The sequence below is a fragment of the Panthera pardus genome, unplaced genomic scaffold, assembly GCF_024362965.1.
Source record: "Panthera pardus isolate Hobbes unplaced genomic scaffold, ASM2436296v1 HiC_scaffold_22, whole genome shotgun sequence".
In the NCBI taxonomy this organism is placed as follows: domain Eukaryota; kingdom Metazoa; phylum Chordata; class Mammalia; order Carnivora; family Felidae; genus Panthera; species Panthera pardus.
In genome coordinates, this window is record NW_026526788.1 from 86,814,424 (window position 1) to 86,834,957 (window position 20,534).

General features: G+C 57.1%; 2 protein-coding genes across 2 annotated transcripts; one reads left to right on the forward strand and one right to left on the reverse strand.

Annotated features, from left to right (window-relative positions):
* Positions 1-218: 218 nt before the first annotated feature.
* Positions 219-9,258, reverse strand: CALY (calcyon neuron specific vesicular protein). Its single transcript, XM_053910107.1, has 6 exons — positions 9,127-9,258; positions 2,891-3,045; positions 1,781-1,894; positions 1,063-1,176; positions 542-869; positions 219-368 (listed from the first exon to the last, which is right to left on the reverse strand). The coding sequence occupies exons 2-5, from the start codon at positions 3,023-3,025 to the stop codon at positions 567-569; spliced, it is 666 nt and encodes a 221-aa protein (XP_053766082.1). The 5' UTR covers positions 3,026-3,045; positions 9,127-9,258; the 3' UTR covers positions 219-368; positions 542-566.
* Positions 9,259-15,733: 6,475 nt separating this feature from the next.
* On the forward strand, positions 15,734-20,237 carry PRAP1 (proline rich acidic protein 1). The gene is made up of 4 exons (XM_019432244.2): positions 15,734-15,950; positions 18,362-18,428; positions 19,143-19,195; positions 19,978-20,237. The coding sequence occupies exons 1-4, from the start codon at positions 15,943-15,945 to the stop codon at positions 20,189-20,191; spliced, it is 342 nt and encodes a 113-aa protein (XP_019287789.2). The 5' UTR covers positions 15,734-15,942; the 3' UTR covers positions 20,192-20,237.
* The last annotated feature ends 297 nt before the right edge of the window (positions 20,238-20,534 follow it).

The window sequence follows — 20,534 nt, forward strand, 5'->3', positions numbered from 1 at the left end:
CTGGCCCTCCCCCTCTCCCTGCGTGGCCGCGGCTTCCCGCTTCCCTGGGCTGCCTCACTGCCCCCACCCCCACCCCCACGGTGGCTGCTGCTCTTCCGGATCCTTCGGGGCTTCCTCCAGGCAGCAGAGGAGACACGAAGCGGGCGCTCACCCAGGCGGGGGTTGGGAAGGCAGGGAAAAGGCCAGCGGGACCAAGGAGGCTCAGGAGAAACAGAGGCCCAGGTGGATATGAATCTTTACTTAGAGAAAAGCAACAGAGCTGCAAGCTCGGGGGCAGGGGGCGTCAGCGAGGGGTCCTGGAAGCAGGGGCACGACCACGAGATGGGAGAGCGTCGGGCGAGGGCGGTCACAGGTGCCGGCAGGGGGCGCTGCCAAGACAGAGGGAAGCAGGGGCGAGAGCCGGCGCTGCGAGGTGGGCCCGCGTCCCCCCTCGCCGCCCACCTGCGTGGGAAGAGGTGCCAGGCTGAACCCCGTCCCCCGGCTTCCAGCTCACCGGACCCCCGCCCTGCCCACGACCCCCATGCCGCCTGAGCACACCTACCCGGGCTGCAGGTGCGGAGGGGCCATCACTGGGGGGCCGGGGGCGGGGCGCTGCCTGCCGCCTTCCGCGCCGCCTCTTTCTCTCCCGGCGCGGAGGGCTTGCCGGGGGGCTCGGTGGCCGCCGCCGCCGCCGCCGCCGCCCCCGCCTGGGTGGGCGCCTTGGGTCCCTCCTTGACGGCGCGGTAGCCCTCCCCCCAGGCCGAGGGCGTCTCCGTGCCGTGCTTGCGGCTCAGCGGGTAGGCCCCGATGGCCGCCAGGATGCTGCGGTGGCGCTCGGGGTCCATCTCGGTGTAGTACATCTCCAGGGTCAGCGGGGTGCAGATCTTGTGCTGCGGGAGGGGGCGGATCAGGGCGGGGCCGCAGGGGTCTTCCCTAGGCGTGGCCCGAGAAGCGGAGGGGAGGCAGCCCACCTCCGTGCTTCCACAGGGACACCCCCCTCCGCCCCCGCCCGAGCAGAGCAGAGTAAGGTCGCGGCTGCCTGCCCCACCCCAGACCCCGTACACCCAGCTGGCCAGGCCTTACCCGGAGCAGGAAGCCGTCGGGGCAGGTGAACTGGTCATACCAGATGGCCTTGTACATGATCAGGACACAGCCCAGGAGCGCCATGGCAAAGGCGATCATCCGCGCTGTGGGCAGCTGCGGGAAGGAGAGAGACCCGAGGAGGGGGGTGTGAAACTGTTGGAAAGACCAGGGCGGTCCTCACACAGCCCCTCTCGCTTCTGTTTGGCTTTTGTCTCAGAAACAACGGAGGAAAGGAGATGACAGGTGTCACTAATGAAAAATAAAGGGTTTTAGAAATGGTGTGCAAAAAATGATTAAAATAAACAAACAAACCCAAAACCATTTAGTGAACTTAAGAGCTAAAAAAACAGGAAGGGTGAAAATATTAGCTAGATATATAGCATAAGTGACTTTCCATAGTACCTAGAAAAACCCAGGGGTCACTAAGGGAAAATGGACACACAGCAGGAGCAGGTGGGGCCCAGGGTGGCTCATGGCAGGAGCCCCTCTGAAGGCAGATGCTGTTCTCATCCACTTCATAGCAGGATGAAGGCCTCTGAACGGGGTGGTGTCCTGTCCCTCTCTCTTCCTGAGAGCAGGCGAGTGAGCAAGAGGTCCCGGCCCACCTGGCCCAGATGTGGCCACCCATGGCCTGCAGCCTCCTCCTCGCCATCTCCCCTGCCCTGACTCCCCATGGAACTGACCGCTGGGCACCATGGGCCCGGGAGGGTTGGGTTACCCTGCGTCCTTCCTCAGGGTGGTTACAGGCCAGCTTCTGGGCCTCCAGGTCGGGGAACTTCTTTGGCTGGTCCGGGGGGGACAGCTGGTATTCTGTCTGTGTCTTGATAACCACCTGCGGAAAGAGATGGCCCAGGAGGACCCTGAGCCGGGAGGACTGGCGGGGTCAGGCCCAGGGGTCAGCTCCCCGGCAGTGGTGTGGGTGCTGGCCATCTGCCAGGACTGCCTAGTGGCTCCACTGGCTACAAGCTGAGGCCAACGGAAGGTGGAGGCCAAAAGCCTGCTGGGCCGGGCGGCCCTGGGGCCTGTCCACACCACACAGGGAGCCCCTTAGTCTGGGGGCTACAGTCAGCTCTCCCTGCCAGGCCAGGAGCTTCCCTTTTAGGTGCTCCACAGCTTGGCTCCTGCCTCCGGGAAGTCCACCCTGACTTCTCCTCGGCTCCCAGAGTCTTGAGGCCCCTACCACCTGGGGCACAGGCAAATAGTCCTGTGCTTTGTGAATGCTCCTAAGGGGTGAGCACTGAGCCTCCCCACGTGTCTACTGAGAACCAGATCCAGACCTGTGGCGGACTGGGCTGCTGCCCCCCGCCCCAGATCACTGGGAGGTGCTCCCACCCCCACGGCCCCCAGACAAAAGCTTTCAGCTGCCTGCCCCCTCCCTCCTGCTGGGACAAGTCCTGATGCTAGTCAGCTCGGCTACGCTGGAGCCGAGCCCTGCTTCTCACACATCCCTCCTGACAGCGGGTCCCCATCGGTCACCTGCCCCAGGACCCTGTTTCAGGCCCTCAGGGAAGGATGGGAATTGTTTGCTTGCTGAGCGCCTGTGGGCAGCACCATGGACTAGGCACTGTCTGCAAGATGTTGCAGGAGTCCTCACAGTGACCCCCGTTCACGGATGAGGAAAGGGTGACTCTGGGTGACCAGAGAGCTGATCGGGTCACATGGATCACCCATAGCCGACTAGGGCTTTGGTCCAGCCCGGCTCTACCTCTGCTGGCTCTCCTGCACGTTGGGGGAGGCCACATCTGCATAAAACTCACCCCACTGCCCTCTATGCACAGGGCAGGCTGAGAAGAGCCCCTCACCCCCTCATGCTGGTCTAGGCCCTCACCTGGTCCGGGAATGGTGGCTGGAGCTGGCTGACGTCCAGGGGGCTGATCAGAGGGACGCTGTCCGTGGTAGCCCCATCCTGGTCCCCGGGGTCCTTACCCGGCTTCCCGGAGAAGCTGCAGCCCAGCTTCACCATGGTGATGGGTGGTCCTCGTCCTGCGCAGAGTAGACACAAGGTTACTGGCCACTCAGCACCCAGCAGACGTCCATGCCGGCTGCTGCAGGAGCCAGAGGGCCCCAGCTGACCCCGGCGTTCCTCACACCTGGGCCGGGACAAGCCAATCTCCCAGGACAAAGTGGGTGTGTTCGTCCATAGGCTTCTAGTCCCTTCCTGCCCTCTGGTCTCCCTTTGGGTCCCAGAGCCATGCAAGGGGTGCTGCCTCTGACCAGGGAGTGCCCAGACACACAACACCGGCAGAGCCGGCAGCTAGCCAACCTGCTAGCACATTCCAGCACATTCCAAGGGCAGCTATGTGCTCAACAGAAAATGATCCCAGATAGAAGGCTGGAGAGTAAGGTGGCCAGACTGTGCAAATAAAAATATAGGACACTTGGTTAAATCTGAATTTCAGATAAGCAATGGAAGTTTTCTGAAGTCTATGTCCCATGTAATATGCAAAACAGGACGTATCAAAAAGTTATTTGTCTGAAATTCGAGTTTAGCTGGGGGTCCTGTGTTCTATCTGACAAACCTCCTGGAGATGCAGGAAGTAAGGAAGAGGTACAGAAAGGACATCAGTGAGAAGATCCAAATGCTAACTGCACAGAGCACAGTAGTAGGGCTGGAATACCCTGACGAGAGACAGAAGACCAGCTGAGGACAGCGGAGGTGCCTGGAGGAGCGCACAGCCCCCCCACCCCCTCCACCCCCATCTCAGGAGCTCAAGACGATTTTACCTCTAGGCTGACCGATAAATAAGAACAAAGAAAGGAAGGGCTGCTCGGGGGGCTCAGTCGGTTAAGCGTCCCACGTTGGCTTAGGTCATGATCTCACAGTTCGTGAGTTCGAGCCCCACGCCGGGCTCTGCACTGACAGCTCAGAGCCTGTTGAGATTCTCTCTCTGCCCCTCTCTCTCAAAATAAATATTTGTTTAAAAAAGTGATCAGTCTTTTCACCATAAGGAATACAGAAGAAAAATCACCTGATCAACTTCAATAATACCTGGAGAAGTATTTGATAAAATTCAACATTTATTATTTTAATTATCTATTAGCACTTTAAGGGCAGAAGGAAACTTCCTTAATCTGATGATAAAGGTTATCCACAAAAACCTCTAGGCTGTCCTTATACAGTGTAAACAGTGAAAGCTTTGCCTTTAAGGTGAGGAAGGAGATATCAAGGCCTGTTATTATCAGTTCTATAAATCACAGCGCAGGAGGTTTTAGCCAGCTGTCGGGCAGGGAAAACGAATGAGAGAAAACAGGCCTGGACGAGATCAGGCCAAACTCTCATTGCTCACAGATGAAGCACCTTGTATGTGCAGAACACCCACGAGACTCTACAGATAAGTGACAAAGGCTGAAGAGTGAGGCCAGCAGGGTCATCCAAGGTATTCAGGGGTCATTAGTGACAACAGATTAGGAAATAAGCTTTTCAAAGATTCTACTTAAGCGGTATTGGAAATATTAAACACTCAGGACCAGACTTAATGCGAAAATCATGGAAAACCTCAATCAAAACATTACTGACACTGAAGGAGACCTAAATTCTTTCAGTAAGTGGGGTAGGAAATGGTCATGGATTTGGGAAGGTTCTATGTTTAAAAATATCATTTCCCTCCAAACGTATCTGTAGAACCAATACACCCAATCCACAGCCCAAAAGAATTCTTTTGTGTGTGAACATGCCCGGCATCGTAAGTTTATATAAAAACCAAGGGGACAAGAACACGTGACCCCTTGAAAATGACCGAGGGGTAGGATTCGTCCGCCAGGTGCAGCCAGTTGCGCAGCCTTGTGGTACAGATGCGTGGTATACACACGCCTGTGCACACGGACCACAGATTTATGACAGAGATGCCGCCTTTCGATAAACATGTGTCCACATGGAGAGCAAGGCACCGAAACCCCACCTCACACACACAAATCTACTCCATGTGGATGTAGCTAAGCTGGGAAAGCATCTGGAAGACACTACAGGAGAATGTTTTCCTGGTCTGGGGGAGGGAAAGAGTTCTTCAGTATGACAAGTAAGTACTAGCCATCAAAGGGCTACATTCAACTTAAGAACTTCTGCTTATTAAAACACAGCTTTAAAGAATGGAAACAGAAAGCACGACTGGGAGATGTTTGCAATATGCAACTGGCAAAGGACTTGTGGGCTCGTCAACAAGGTACATTCAAACCCTAACCCCTGGCACCCGTGAATGTAACCTCACTAGCAAACAGGGTCTCTGCAGATGTAACCGAGTTAAGATGACCTCATACCGGACTGCAGGGGCCCTAAGCCAATGACTGGTGTCCTTACAGAAGGGAGAAATGTGGACGCACACGGGGAGATGCTCAGGTCCAGATGAGAAGGTTGGAGGGATGCATTCACAGGCCCAGGAACATGTGGGGCTGCCAGAAGCCAGGAGAGGCAGGAAGGATCTTCCCTAGAGCCTCAAAGGGATCACGGCCCTGCCCCAACCTTCATTTCCGACTTCTCATCTCCAGAGCCGATGGAAAAATACATGTCTGTTGTCTTAAGCCACCTGCTCGTGGTAATTTGCCACAGCGGCCTGAGGAAGCCAACGCAGGGCAGATACCAAAATATAAAACGGACATCTCAAGTTGGTAAAGAAAAAGATAAACCCAATAGAAAAATGGACAGAAAAAGATTTCAATGGCCACGAATACTAAAAAGGTGCTCACCCTCACTAGTCCCCGAGGGAGATAAATTAGAACCAGCTTAAGGGGACACACTGAAGCCCGTCAGGACCCAGGAGAGATGCCACACGGGTGGCGTCCGCTCACGTAACCCACTCACGTCCGACGCCGAGCAGCCCCCACTCCAGCGTGGACACCCAGCAGAAGGACGGGTGGGCGTGAATGTGCACACAGCACCACACATCACCCAGAGTGACACAAGTAAATAAATGGGGGTGTTCCTACCACGGAGTCCTTGGAGCAACGGAAGTGACCGGTCACAGCTTCACGCAAGAGCAACCCTGAGTCCCACAAAACAACGGTGGCCAAAAGAAGCCGCGCGCAAAGGAAGGTTCGATAGTAAGAGAACTCCAACTGCAACATTTAGGAACCAATCGGCGGCATTTAGAGACACGCACTCTGGGGGCCCCGGACCAATCGTTGCTCCTGTGTCTGGAGAGTCTGAGAGGCGGTGCCCGTCGGGGAGGGGAGCTGCGTCGGGATTTCTAGTCTTTGCTTGGATGGTGGCTGGCTGGGGTGCCCTTCTGTTACATTATTAGGCTGCACGTTTGTTTTATGACCTCTTGTGATGGCAGAGGCACGGCCACCCCATGCCCTCCCCCAGGATGTGGACCCTGGGGTTCCGCTGAGCAGACAGGGTGAGTCCCTTGGCAACTGTGCCCTGGCTGTCTCCCCACCCTCTTCCTTGTGAGGACGAAGGGCGGAGCCCCAGGGGCTGTGCTTCCTACCCTTGCCACTGCATGGGGCCCTCCCTCGCCAATGCCAGCACCCACCCTACACACACTGCGTGCCTCTGCAACCCCAAACTTCTGTCCTAGGGTGACTTCGCCACCCCCAAATGCGTCTCCCTGGAACAGCCCCACCAGCGCAGGTGCCCATCAGGCCCACAGGTGCCAGTCTCACACCCCAGAGGCCAGGCCCTGCTGTGGGTTCTGGATGTGAGCAGTCAGGGTGGGAATATAGAGGAGGAGCCCCTACCCAGAGGCAGAGAGGCGGAGAGATGCCCAGGATGGAGAACCTGCGAGGTGCTGGGCAGGGGGCCGGGGCTGTGTAGGACCGGGGGAGGCGTGGCCAGGAAGCAGCTCTGTGGGGCTGGCGAGAGAAGCAGCCGGCTGGGCAAGACAGGAGCGCCCCCATCGTGGATTTCCCGGGCGCCCCGGGGAGGGAGGTCCTACTAGGGCCCTGAGCTGGGGCTCCTCCTTGGATTTACGAGCCTGGCCCGGGCGCCCTTACAGGACGGCAAAGCGCCCCCCACTCCCACCCCCTGCTGGAGGGCTTTTCCTGAGGACAGTCTGGCTTGGCAGGGGATCCGCCTGGGGCACATTTGCACCAATTGGTTAGTCTGCAGGAGGACCACGCAGACCACGTCCGCGCTCGGTGAGGCAGAGATGGAGAAGGGACCATCAGAATAGAAACAGAGATGTCGGGCTTTCCAGTGCAAGGAAGGAAATGTGGCTCCAAAGCGCTGGGAAGGGGCCACGGAGGGAGGGACTGACAGGAGAGCCGGGGGCGGGGGGAGGGGGGCGGTGGGAGGTGGGGGCAACAAGAGCTCAGGGCTTGAGAGAAGCTTCTTGGGGGCGGGAAGGGTGTGCCTGGGCCTTCTAGCAGCGGAGCCCCGCCCCCCCCCCCCCCCCCATCAGCCTTCGATTTACAGAGGAGAGTGCGGAGGGGCACAGTGTGTCGCCTCCCGCACTCCCGTCAATCTGTGGTTGGTCACCCCCGCTGGAAGGCCGGGTGTGTGCGGGGTCTGCACAGTCTCCCCACAGGAAGCCTCTCCCTATAAGGGGTTCCGCCTCTGGGGTCCTCTTGGAGCCAAACCTAAGCTCCAACTCCTCCGACGCGGTGTGACGTCCAGGTTACGTCATCGCGGGTTTCCATGGCAACGGAGGCTGGCGACGACAAGTCTTCACGGAGGAAAGGAGCCATTTGGGACCTTCTAGACCCTCCGCTTCTGGTTCCGTGCCCCTCCCACCAGGCGTAATGCTGGGGAGGGGGCTGGGCTGCATGTGGGACTCCCTCCCCCCGAACATTTATTTCCGTCGCTGAGACCTGGGGACCCTCTGGGAAGGCTGGCTGGGCTCATTCACACGACAGACACAGAACTCCGTGGAATTGGGGGGTCGCCCCTGCTGCTCCCACTGCCCCCCTCACTCCACCCTGCGCCGTAACTGCGTCTTCTCCAGCAGCTCATCCGCTCCCCACTCCCCCCCCCCCCACCGCTGTGCCCTCCTGGATGGGGGCCGTGCACGCTCCTCTCCGACGTTCGGGGAAGGGGTACCGGATGAGCCGTGCGGGTGGACGGACACGCGGACGGCCAGGCGGGGAAGGGGCCCTCGGCTGAAAACCCGACCGAAGCCGGGCGGCAGGTCCGTGCGTCACAGACTCGCTTTGGCGCCCCCACTTCCCCCGCCCCCCGCGGTGTGCTGCGTCACGAGGAGAGGTGCGCGCCGGGGCGCCCGGGCGCGCGCCTGTGCGGGCTGGGCACGAGCGTGCTGCGCGTGGCGGCCGTGCATGTGACTGCGGGGCGCAGGGCGCCGCGCGCTCCGCACGGGCCTCCGCCCCCCGCCCCTGCCCTAGCCGCAGCCCCACCAGATGCCCTGCGGGCGGGTCGTGGGCTTGGCTTTTGGTCTAAGGGTCTGTGGACTGCAGGCCCCAGCCCCGCCCCGCGAGGCCCGAGTTGGGGGAAGCTACGTCCGCACCCAGCGGTGCTTTGGTCCAGCATCCCAGCCACCTGTGGCCCCGCGTCCTGGGTCTGCGGCAGGTGGTTCTGGAAAGATACCCCTCCGCGCGCCTGTCCCCGCCACAGCCACCCCGCTCTCGATGCCAGCAGCGCTTCCCCGGGGTCTGGTTCGTCTGACGCCTTCCACCTCGCTGCTTCTCCCACCCCCCTGCTCTCCCCCACCCTCAGACGCAACTGGCGCCCCCTCCCTACCCAGGGGACGCCCAGCTCCCAATGGCTCTCTCAGATCTGCAGGGAAGAGGGGCTGCGGTCACCAGCACGACCCCCACCCAGCTGCCCTGCTCTGCTGAGGGTGGGGGATCCGGGCAGCACGTCGGGTCTCTGCAAGGCTGGACACCTAGGGTTCTTCTGGAAGGTCCAGGCAGCGGCTCACCCCGCGGAGGCCCCCGATCCTCCGGGAGGCCTGGGGTCAGCACCCCCGCTCCGTCAGCAGAGACCCCAAAGGAAGACCCCGGTTCGGCCTGGCCGCCATCGGCTCAGCCGCAGTGCCCCCCCCCCACTCTCCCACCCCTGCACACGCACCTTGCATACGCGCCTGCACACGTACCTCACACACCCGTGCACACTGCCCCGTGCACACTCGCCCCCCCTCCCCCCGCTCCACCAGGAGAAATGGGGAAATGGCTCACAGGCGGCTCCGACGGGCAGCTGCTGCAGGACGCGGTCGCAGGACGAGGGTGCGGAGGAAGGACGCGGTTCCAGACGCTTCGCAGCCGGGGCGGGGCGGGGGAGGGGCCGAGCCGAGAGCGAGGCTGCTGTTGCCTGGGCGACGCTGGTGGAGGGAGTACTTGCGTCTGCTGCAGCCGCTCCCCTCCCACGGTGCCCCCCCAATCGAAGCTGGGCCTGGGCTCCCCCATAGCCTTACACGCACACCTCACACGCTCACACCACCTCGCTGCAGGGGGGTAGGCGCCCTGGCGGGCCGAGCCCTGGCTGCTCCTCACCTGAGGGTGTCCAGGCCCTGCCCCACCACCCTGGTCAGTGCTCACACTCGCCGTCTTGCTGCCCTCGGCCGGCTGTGTTCAGGCGCGGCTGGTTTGGCCTCCACGTCCCCGGAGCAGAGCCTCCTCGTGTCTCCCTGCCTAAAAGCCCTGGGCTGTCGGCTTTCCTAGGGCCCTCCTGTCACCCTTGGTCACTGCTGTGCCGCAGCCCAGAGAAAGTGCTCAGTAGGCGTCTGCGCAGCGACTGGGTGCTGTGGCTCCTCTGGCTGGGGTCAGGCCGGGCGCTGTGGGGGACGGGACCCCCTGGCTGGGGTCAGGCTGCGCATCCTGGCTCCCAGCTGGTGTAAGAGGGCAAGGAAAACAGCAGGTATCAGTGATTCATCCCCTTTTGCTGTTGAATAGTACCTCGTGGTATGGATGGGCCCCATTTTATCCACTGATGGGCATCCGGACTGTTTCCAGTTCTGCCCGTTGTTGACAACGTTGCCCTGAACGTTGTCTTACGTGTCTTCGTGTGGACGGAGGCCTTCACTTCTCCTGGGTAGGCACCTAAGAGTGGGATTGCTAGGTCAGGTGGTAGTTTACATTTAACTTAAGAAAATGCTAAACTTTTCCAGAGGGCCTGCACCATTTTACACTCCCACAAGCAAAGTATGAGGGCTCCAGTCTCCCCCTCATCATCAACACTTGATACTGCCTGTCTTTTTATAACAGCCATCTGCATGGGTCAGTTAGGGCCGCTGTGACAAAGCGCTATGGACTGGGTGGCTACACGTCGGATTTAGTTCCTGATATCGACGTGTGGGTACGGTTGGTCTCCTCTGAGGCTTCTGTCCTTGGCTTGTGTCTTTGGATGGTGGGCCCTCTATGTGTGTCTGTGTCCTCACTCCCTTTTCTCAGGACACCAGTCAGAATGGATTAGGCCCACCCATATGACCTTGGTTTTGTCTGTTTGTTTGTTTTGGGGTTTTTTGTTTGTTTGTTTTTTTAGTTTATTTAATTTCTATACCCAACTCGGGGGCTCGAACTCACGACCCCAATATCAAAAGCCACGTGCTCCACTGACTGAGTCAGGCACACTGAACCCCCCATATGACCTCATTTTAACTCAATTATCTCTTCAAAGATCCCATATCCAAATACAGCCACACTCCAAGGTGCTGAGGGTTGGAATTTCAACATAAGAAATTTCGGGAGGAACAATTCTGTCCCTAGCGCTGATCTAGGACATGGAGTGATATCTCACTATGTTGTGAACCTTACATAGCTTATGTGAAATACCTGTTCAAGTGTTCCTAATGCTTTTCAGTTGGGTTGTTTGTCTTATTATTGACTTCTAAGAACTCTTGATGTATTCTGGATACAAGTCCCTTATCAAATATATGATTTACAAACAGTGTCTCTCTGTCTCTGACTTGTCTTTTCTCTTTCTTGATGGTATCTTTGGAAGTGCAAAAGTTTGTAATTTTGATGAAGTCCAATGTATCCTTTTTTTTTTTTTTTAGGTACCACGCTTTTGGTGCAATACTTAGGAACTGTTTACCTAACCCAAGCCAATGATAATTTTTTCATTTTTTTCTTCTAGAGGTTTTATAATTGTAGCTTTTACATTTAAGAATGATGTTTTGGGGTGTCTGGGTGGCTCAGTCGGTTAGGCTCCGACTTCGGTTCAGGTCATGATCTCGCAGTTCGTGAGTTCAAGCTGTGCTGACAGCTCGGAGCCTGGAGCTGCTTCCGATTCTGTGTCTCCCTCTCTCTCGCGCCCTCCCCTGTTCACACTCTGTCTGTCTCGAATATAAACATTTTTTAAAAATTAAAAAAAAGGAATGATGCATTTTGGGGGCGGCTGGGTGGCTCAGTCGATTGAGCACCCACCTCAGCTCAGGTCATGATCTCATGGTTCATAAATTCGAACCCCGCATTGGGCTTTGTGCTGACAGCTCAGAGCCCCCTTCGGATCCTCTGTCCGCTTCTCTCTCTGCCCACCACCTCCTCATGCTCTCTCTCTCTCTCAAAAATAAATAAAACATTAAAAAAAAGGGGTGTCTGGCTGGCTCAGTAGGTAACGTCCGACTTGGGCTCAGGTCATGATCTCGCAGTTCATGTGTTCGAGCCCCACATCGGGCTCTCTGCTGTCAGCGCAGAGCCTGCTTCGGATCCTCTGTTTTCCTCTCTCTCTGTGCCCCCTCCCCTGCTCTGTCTCTCTCTCTCAAAAAAATTTTTTTTAAGTGATGCATTCTGAGGTAACTTGTGTGTGCAATGTAGGTTACAGGTCTAAGTTCTTTTAGGGTCTTTTTGCATGTGGGTATTTGCTTGTCTTGGTGTCTTTTGTTGAAAACACTAACCTTTCCATATTGAATGTTTCTGACATCTTTGTCAAAAATTGGTTGTCCACACGTGTATGGGCTTCCTTCCAGACCCTTAATTCCACCTCACTGCTCTGTGTACAAACCCGCATGCCTCTGGCATGTCCTTTATCACTGTGCCATGAGAGCAAGTTTTGAAATGGAGGTAGTGTGTGCCTTCCAGTTTTGCCCATTCTTTTAGAAAGTTGTTTTGGCTCTTCTGAGTTTCTGCCTTCTCACATAAATTTTAGGATCAACTTGCAGATTTTTGCAAAGAATCCTGCTAGGAATTTGACAAGAATTGCACCAAGTCTGTAGATCAATTTTGGGAAAATGGCTATCTTAACAAAACCGAGTCTCCCAGTCCGTGAACCTGGGACACCTCTCCGTCCATTTAGAACTGCAGTTTTCTCAGCACTAGTCTTGTGCTGCTTTTGTTAAATTAATCTAAGTGTTTTATTATTTTCAATGCTATCATAAATGAGCTTTTCCCCTAATTTCATTAAAATTGTTCATTGCTAGTATGTAGAAACAATTGATTTTTGTATATTGATTTTATATCCTGAGGTCTTATTAAACTCATTTACTTATTTCTACTAGTTTTTTTTTTTTTGTATTCCTTAGAACTTTCTAAATACAGGGTCACATCATCTGCAATAAAGACAGCTTTATTTCTCCTTTCCAATTCAAGCATAATTTCCTTCTTCTTGCCGGGTTGTGCTGCTTGAAATTGACAGGACAGGGGCGCCTGGGTGGCTCAGTCCGTTGAGCGTCCAACGACTCATGATCTCACAGCTCGTGAGTTCTAGCCCCGCGCCGGGCTCTGTGCCGACAGCTCGGAGCCTGGAACCTGCTTCTGCTTCTGTCTCCCTCTCTCTCTGCCCCTAACCCACTCGCATTCTGTCTCTGTCTCTCTCAAAAATAAATACACATTAAAAAAAAAAAAAGGAATCGGCAGGACAGCGCTAAAAAACGGTGAGGGTGGACATGTTTGCCTTATCCCTGTTCTTCAGGAGAAAGCCATCCACCATCTGTCACTGAAATGCGACGTCCACTATCCGACATCTTTCTAGTTGGAAGTTTTTATCACTTATGGATTTGGATTCTGGCGGATTATTTTTCTGCATCTTGACCATGTGTTCTTTGTTCTATCAGTATAGTGTAACATATCAGTTGATTTGTGAATATCAGATCAATTTTGCATTCCTAAAATAAATTCCTTTTTATGTGTTTTAATATTTTATCAAGAATTTTTGTCAATGTTCATGAGGAATCGTAGTCCCTAGTTTTCCTTGTAACGTCTTCGGCTGCCTGTGGACTAAGGGTGGCGCTAGCCTCCAGCGCTCTCCTCTCCTGCGCGGTCACACCAAAGGGCTGCTGTTCCCTCTGGGACTCCGCCCGCGGGTCCCTAACGTCTCCAGGAGGAGGTCAGCTGTGGGTCTGATGGCGGGTGCTCTTCTGGGGGTGCTTTTCTCGCCCTGCTTTCTATATATATTTAAAAAAATTTTTTTAACATTTGTTTATTTTTGAGAGACAGAGACAGAGCGTGAGCAGGGGAGGGGCAGAGAGGGAGACACAGAATACGAAGCAGGCTCCAGGCTCTGAGCTGTCAGCACAGAGCCCGATGCGGGGCTCGAACCCACACACTGCAAGATCATGACCGGAACTGGAGTCGGACACTTGACCGACTGAGCCCCCCAGGTACCTCTCTTTTGCCGTTTTCAAGACTTGCTCTGTCTTTAGATTTCAACAGTTTAGCTGTGTCTTTGTTTGTATCCTATCTGGGGCTCACTGAGCTTACTGGATCTATGGTAAATGCATTTCATCAGGTTTGGAATGTTTCTGCCGTCGTGTATTGAAATATTCTTTCTGCCCCTTTCTCTCCTTCCTCTTCTTCTGGGAATGTATCTGTATGTATATGTACGTCTGGTGTGTATATACATGTGTACGTGTGTGTGTGTCTGCATGTATGCACGCTGCACGTGTGAATGAGATACGCGTGTGTATACATGGTGTGTGCGCGTAGGGTACACGTGTGCATGTGTGCATGCGTGAACGGTGTGTATGCATGTGCTTGACATTGTGGTCTCACGGGTCTCTGAGATGCTGTTCATTTTTCTCCTTTTTTTTGGTCTCTTCAGATTGGATAATTTCTATGGATCTGTCTTTGACAGTTGATCAGACTTAAAGATATTAGGTACTTAAATGTGTCTTCTACTAAACCTTCCAGTGAATTTTTAAGTTTTAGTTATTGTGTTTTTTAATTCCAGAATCTCCACTTGATTCTTTAAAAAATTCGGTTTATTAAAATTACTTAAGACATTTTCATCAAATGTTCCTTTAATTCTTTAAGCCTGATTTCCACTCATTTTTTTCTCCACTCATCCAGTGTCTGGGTCCACTCAGAGAGACTTTCTGTCACCCCCTTTCCCCTAAATACTGGCCACACATTTCTTGTTTCTTTGCCTTCGGATTTTTGGTTGAAAAATATGTGTTTTGTAAAATTTTTTTTAGTGTTTGTTATTTATTTTTGAGAGACAGAGAGAGACAGAATACGGGCAGAGAGAGGGAGACACAGAATCCGAAGCAGGCTCCAGGCTCTGAGTTGTCAGCACAGAGCCCGACGAGGGGCTGCAACTCATTAGTCTTGAGATCATGACCCGAGCTGAAGTTGGATGCTTAACCGACTGAGCCACCCAGGTTCCCCAAAAATGTGTGTTTTAATTGGCTCATCAGTGTCACACATGTGCCATACTAATGCGAGATATTAATTGTGGGGGAGACATGCGTGAACAGCACAGGGTGTGGAGGACTCTACTTTCTTAAAATTTTTTTAACGTTTTATTTATTTTTGAAGGATAAAGAGACAGAGCGTGAGCAGGGGAGGGGCAGATAGAAAGGGAAACACAGAGGGGCGCCTGGGTGATAATTTCGAGTTCGAGCCCCGTGTCGGGCTCTGTGCTGACAGCTTGGAGCCTGGAGCCTGCCTCGGACTCTGGGTCTCCCTCTCTGCCCCTCCCCAACTCACATTCCGTCTCTCTCTCTCTCTCAAAAATAAAGATTAAAAATAAAGAAAGAAATAAAAAAAAGAAAGGGAGACGCAGAATCCAAAATACGCTCCAGGCTCCAAGCTGTCAGCACAGAGCCCCACACGGGGCTCAAACTCACGAACCGTGAGATCATGACCTGAACTGAAGTCGACGCCCAACCGACTGCACCACCCAGGCGCCCCATGGGACTTGTACTTTCTGTTAGATTTTTCTCTAACCTTAAAATTACTCAAAACGTCAAGTCTATTTGTTTAAAAACAACTGGCTGTCTCAGATTGTATAGGGTAACCACCTTGGATTCTGGTATTTCCTCCGCAGATGGCTGTTGTTGGTTCATTCAGTGATTCCCTTGCACTAAACCTGTGCCCTGCTTCCTTCTGTGTGTGGCACGGCGCCCCAGGGTCAGGGCGCTGCAGCCCCCTGCGAGGTCGCTGGCGCCCTCCGCTCATACCCAGGGCTCAGCAGCTTGCTGGAGCACCCACTTCTCAATTGCTCCTGTGCCACAGGTCAGGTTCCAGAGCCCTGACGTGGTTGGTTTTAACGGTCCTCACCCTGACTTGTGGGAAGCCCCACCCCTTGTGCGTGTCTTTGGGCAAAGTCAGCTCGGGGGGGGGGGGGGGGAGGGGGGGGGGGCCTGTGCCCAGAGTGCCCATAGGGCCGGGGCGGGGTTTGCTGGGATGCTTTTCCAGCTTCCAGCCAACCAGTCAGCCCAGTTTTGGGTCCGTTGCCCCCGGGGCGCGCAGCTCGGGCCTGCAACGTCAGGACATTTTGTTGGTGGGTGGCCAGACCAGGAGGAGCGGGCAGGAAGACGCAGACTCCGGGGTGGGGGCTGGTGTGGGAGGCAGAGCTGTGTCAGATCTGCCCTGAAGTGGGTGGTGGGAAGGCCACGGGACTGACAGGTCGCAGGGAGCCAGCTGGGCGCACCCAGTCACCGGTGCAGTTGGGAACCCTGGTCTCTGACCTCTGTCCAGACACGCCTACATGGGGGCCATAAAACCCTGAGAAACGTGGGTGGGGAGGCGCGGGCCCAGTGTCTGAGTTACTGTCTACGTGGATCTGGGACTACAGGTCCCCGAGAGCACCCTCTACACTGAGAAGGGGACTGCGGCATGAGGAGGTAATGCCCAATCCCTCTGAGGCCAGACCCGCCACCCGATCCTGGGGCTCTGCTGTGCAGCCACTCAGGCTGGTTCCAGGGGAGAGGGTCGGGGGCGGGGGGAGGAAGGCTCGGCTCTGTCCTCAGGCCAGTGGTGGCTGCAGCCCCCAGGGTGTCGAGCCCTCCCTCCAGAGCCAGCCGAGATTGTGGCCCATCTGCTGTCTGCGTCCGGGCACCCGATTTGAGGGCCACCCCTGTGAGCACACCTGTCCCTTGGGGTGTCCCCTGACCCAAGAGTCACCCTGGAGGTGGGAGGTAGGAGGCAGCACGTCTGTGACTGCCCAAAAGGGAGGTTTGGGTCAAGAAGAGGAGGCTGGATGCTGGCAGGGCTGAGGGCAGGGGTCAGATGCTACCCTGAGGGAATGTCAGCCTGGCAGCTGGGGTGTGTGCCGGGCCCTGGGGTCAGAGGCTCTGTTGCTCCTGTGGGGGACCCCTTTCTTCCTCCTCTCAGCCAGAGCCCTCCCCTTGCCCTCCTGTTCTGGGGTGGGGTTCTTCTTGGGACCCCAGCTTGAACCGGAGGCCATGCCTCCTTGCAGAAAGGTGGGCCGCTGGGTTAGGGCTGGGGTCCAGAGCTGTCTTCCTGGCAGAGGATGGGGGCCCCAAAGCCGGGACACCCCATGCTCACCGCTGCCGTCCCCATTCCCTGGGCCCCGTCGTGTCCTGTCCTGTGAAGTCCTTTCCCCGACTCAGCTGGACAGCGCGCCGGTGGGTGTGGCGTCCAGACACGTAGGCGCAGGCAACCAGTTCAGCCCCTGCCCAGCACTAGAGCCTGCCTCTGCCTGGGGACCCCTGCCCTTTGGCTCCTGAGGTGTGCCTCAGCCCCAAAGTGCTGAGCCACTCAGAGAAGCAAAGGTCTTTGTGGGGATGGAGTCTGGGGCTACAGGGGCGGGCAGCTTGTAGGAAGCCTTGATCTGATGCCCCTGCTGACCCCGAGCTCCCTGGCCCTTCCCAGCCCTGCCCAGCCTGTCACCCCGCCAGCTGCATAGACAGAAGGAAACCTTCCCAGAGCGCCGGGAAGAGCCCTGTGTACACACAGCCTGTTAGAAGATAGACTGAGGCATATGAAGCATTTTGAGTTTATTTGAGCACAATCAGTTAGAATTGGGCGGCGTCCCACCCAGCAGACAGGAAGGCGCTCGACGGGCCGGTCGCGATGGAAAACTTAGAGGCGGAAGGAGCGGACGAGCAGGTCACGGTAGCAAAGGCGGGTTGGTGGGTCGCTCTTCTTCAGGGGACAGCGGGGGCCGATCAGATGACCTACCCCGTGTGGGCTGGGCGGTTCCCGCCTCACTGCTGTGAGGATCCATTTCTGGGGGAGCCTAACCTGTCAGGCCTCGGGTTGGTGACGCGGGGCTTAGCGTGAGCGACTCCAGTCTGGGCCTGTTGTCTTGTTTTTTAACAACACACATGCACACACATGCTCATAAATGCACAACCCCCACAACCCCCCCCCCCCCCACGTACCACACACCGCACGAACACATCACACCCTCCCACCATCCACACGCACATCCACACACACCATCCACACACGCACCACACCCTCACACCATCCACACACACACACACACACACACGCGCACACACTCACTGCGCCAGTCTCTCTCGCCCCCTGTTCTCCTGCTCATCTTGGGTGAGGCTTCCAGGACCTTTGCTGTTGGGTTCATGGATCACCTGTCCTGCGTGTGTTCCTTTGTGTCTCTTATCTTTGGCCGCTGCTCCTCGGACTCCCTGCTTGGGGCTGGTCCTTGACCTCCTCTGCCCTGGTGGCCATCCTGGCCTCCCTCGGGGTCAGGCTGAATGTGTCGGGGCAGAGTGCCCCATCCCACCTGCCTCCTCCTGGGCTTCCTGCCCAGTACCGGCACCACTGTGCACCCACAGCTCTGACCTGGGGGGGCCTGAGGGAGCCGCGGCGCATAGCTTCAGGGGTGCCGTGGGCACTGAGCGCTCCGAGAGCCTCGCCCCAAGTCCTAGCCCCCCGGCACCTAAGCAGAGGATGCTGTGAGCGCACACCGCTCCCTGGCCAAGAGGTGCGTGTGGTTCCACGTGCGGCCACCAGCACAGAGGCTGGGAGCTGAAGGGTCCACCTGGTGGCCGGGGCCGGTAGCGTGGGGTCCGTCCAGAACGTGGGGTGCAGTGGTACCCGGTCTGAGGGGGCCTGGGGGCAGGTGTGGGCCTGTGGCCATCCCACCTCTTTGTGCCTGTGTGTCCTTGGGCTGTGAGATGGGGAGATAATAAACTACCTGTGAACCTGGCCCCAGGCCTCCCTGGCTGGGACCCACATTGCCAGTGACACCAGGCCACCCACCTGGCTGTCCTGTCTAGAGGAGCAGCCCCGGCCTACCTCTCACTCTCCTCTCTGGTCCCTTCAGGCTCCTCCTGGTTGCCAGCCTGGCGGCTCTGCTGCTGGGGGAGGCAGACTCGGCTTCCAAGCCCCAGGTATGTGTGGGCTGCTCTGCCCAGCCCCTGCCCCATCAGCAAGGAATGTGAAGAAAGGGCACCAAGCTGGCCTTTGACAGAGAAGGCAGGGCACTAATGTGACTGCAGGTCTCTGTGCAGGGTGGCCCTGCGGGCACCGGGAGGGACCCTAAGGATGAGGGGGGGCGTGCCCCTCTGCGGGGTCTGAGAAGCAAGGCTCAGTGATGCCTAAGTGACCCAGGCAGAGGAGGGGCCCTAGGTGACGCTCACTGGCACTGTGAACCCCAGAGCACATCCTCCATCCTGGGCATCGCTGCTCAGACGCACTCTGTGCTGTGTCCCCCCCCCCCCCCCACCCCCGCCTTGGGTCAAGACCACTCAGACTTGCACACCTGGGAAGGCCCAACCCTTCCCGGCAAGTGACAGCTGGTCTCCACGGGGTCACCTGTTTCATACACTCCCCTGGCCTCCACAAGAGGGCTGGGCCCAGAGGAACTGGACCCCCTCCTCCGGCCATCAGCCGGGGATGGGGGGGGTCCAGATGCAGCCCCAGGGGTTGTCCTGTCTCTCTAGTAACCACATGGCCTCCATCCATTCCCTGGAGGAGGCGGGGCAGGGGGTGGAGTTGGCAGGTGCGGTCCAAGGGGCCTTGGAGCCATCTCTGTCCAGGTGTCCCCTGACCTTGGACCCCTTGTGGACTGCACAAAGCCCACACCTGTGATCCTTTCCTTCCAGGTCCTCATCAAGACCAAAGGCAAAGTTGGGGCCCCTGAGCAGGACACAGAGGAGTGAGTGTCCCCAGCGACCCTTGTGTTTTCCCCTGCTGTTGCCCCTTCTGGGCCCTGGCCCCAAGCTAAGGGCATTGGTGGGTGGAAGGGAAACCTCCTTCAGGAGGAGGCAATGCTCCAGCCAGCATGGGACCCCATGGGATCTGTCAGAAACTGAGCAGAGTACGGGGTCTGAGGGCTTTAGACTGATCCCCTAGGGTGGCTATCCCCTCACCCCCCAGGGCTGTGGCCTCAGACAGAGCCACTTCTAAGCCATGATTGCTTCCCTGCATCCACACGAGGCAACCTCGGCTGGTTTCTCTCCCGGGGCCACACCTTGCCAGGCCAGAGGATACAGTGCCTGACATCTGACTGGTGGGGACTCCTGCCCAAACTCTCTGGGTCTCCATGGCCCAGGGCTGTGGCCGGGGCAGCATCTGTGTTGGGCCAGGATGTTTTCTCAGGGACACCCTTGGGGACGCTGCAACCTCTCGGGGCCCCCTGCGGCTCAGGCATGTGGTGAGGATGCCTACCCTTCGGTCTGGGTCCCATGGGGACCGCCTGGTCATAGCTCTTGGGTGGGGAGGGGGAGAGGGATGGCGATGCTTGTCCTGGGCACTGGGGCCCTGGGGCCTCTGGCGAGTGATGGGACAGAGCCACCAGGGACCCTGGTGGGGGAGCAGATTCCCACCAGGTCTCATCCCCAGAGCCCCCAGGCTGCTTGTAGGGTGGTGGGCGCCCTCACTGGGGCTGGCTGGCTGCCTCCTGTGGCACCTGCGGACCTGATCCAGCTGTGCTCCTAGGCCCTGGGGCGTCCCTTCTCTGGGAAGGGACGATGAGCTCATGGGGCTGCCCAGCTGGGACCCGGAGCCTGACCGTGACAGCCTGTACCACCCACCGCCCGAGGAGGCCCAGGCCGAGGCAGGGCTCCGTTCTTGGTCACTGCCACCTCACCAGGAGCTTCAGGGGCCAGAGGAGGATCGAGACCACATCTACCACCCCAGGGACGACTCCTGACCCCTGACCCCACCCCAACTGGAAAAATAAACCTTGCAGATGTGGATCCCACGCGTCTTCAGGAACAGTGACCATGGCCCTAGCCTGCTCTGTCTGGGAGAAAGGGGCCTGTGTCCTCCTGGGGCCATAGGTTTGTCCTTACACGTCGAGAGGCCCCCGAGGCTCCTCCAACCCAGCACCCAGGCTCCTGGAATGATCTCCTCTCAGGCCTCCTCCTTGTATGTTGGGATAGGGCCAAGGGCATGGCAGAGGTCAGCGGTTGGGACCAGTCAGCAGCCCCAGGTGGGCCCTGGGGAACACGAGGGAGGACAGATGAGGGGAGCAGGGCTTGGGCTCAGACCCC

Excerpts from the sequence above, each read along its gene's own strand:
- CALY (XM_053910107.1), bottom strand. The coding sequence starts at position 3,025 with ATGGTGAAGCTGGGCTGCAGCTTCTCCGGGAAGCCGGGTAAGGACCCC. Across the intron at positions 1,895-2,890 it reads AGCCACCATTCCCGGACCAG|GTGGTTATCAAGACACAGAC; the intron begins GTGAGGGCCTAG and ends CTCTTTCCGCAG. Across the intron at positions 870-1,062 it reads CCGACGGCTTCCTGCTCCGG|CACAAGATCTGCACCCCGCT; the intron begins GTAAGGCCTGGC and ends CCCCTCCCGCAG.
- PRAP1 (XM_019432244.2), top strand. Across the intron at positions 18,429-19,142 it reads ACTCGGCTTCCAAGCCCCAG|GTCCTCATCAAGACCAAAGG; the intron begins GTATGTGTGGGC and ends CTTTCCTTCCAG. Across the intron at positions 19,196-19,977 it reads CCTGAGCAGGACACAGAGGA|GCCCTGGGGCGTCCCTTCTC; the intron begins GTGAGTGTCCCC and ends CTGTGCTCCTAG.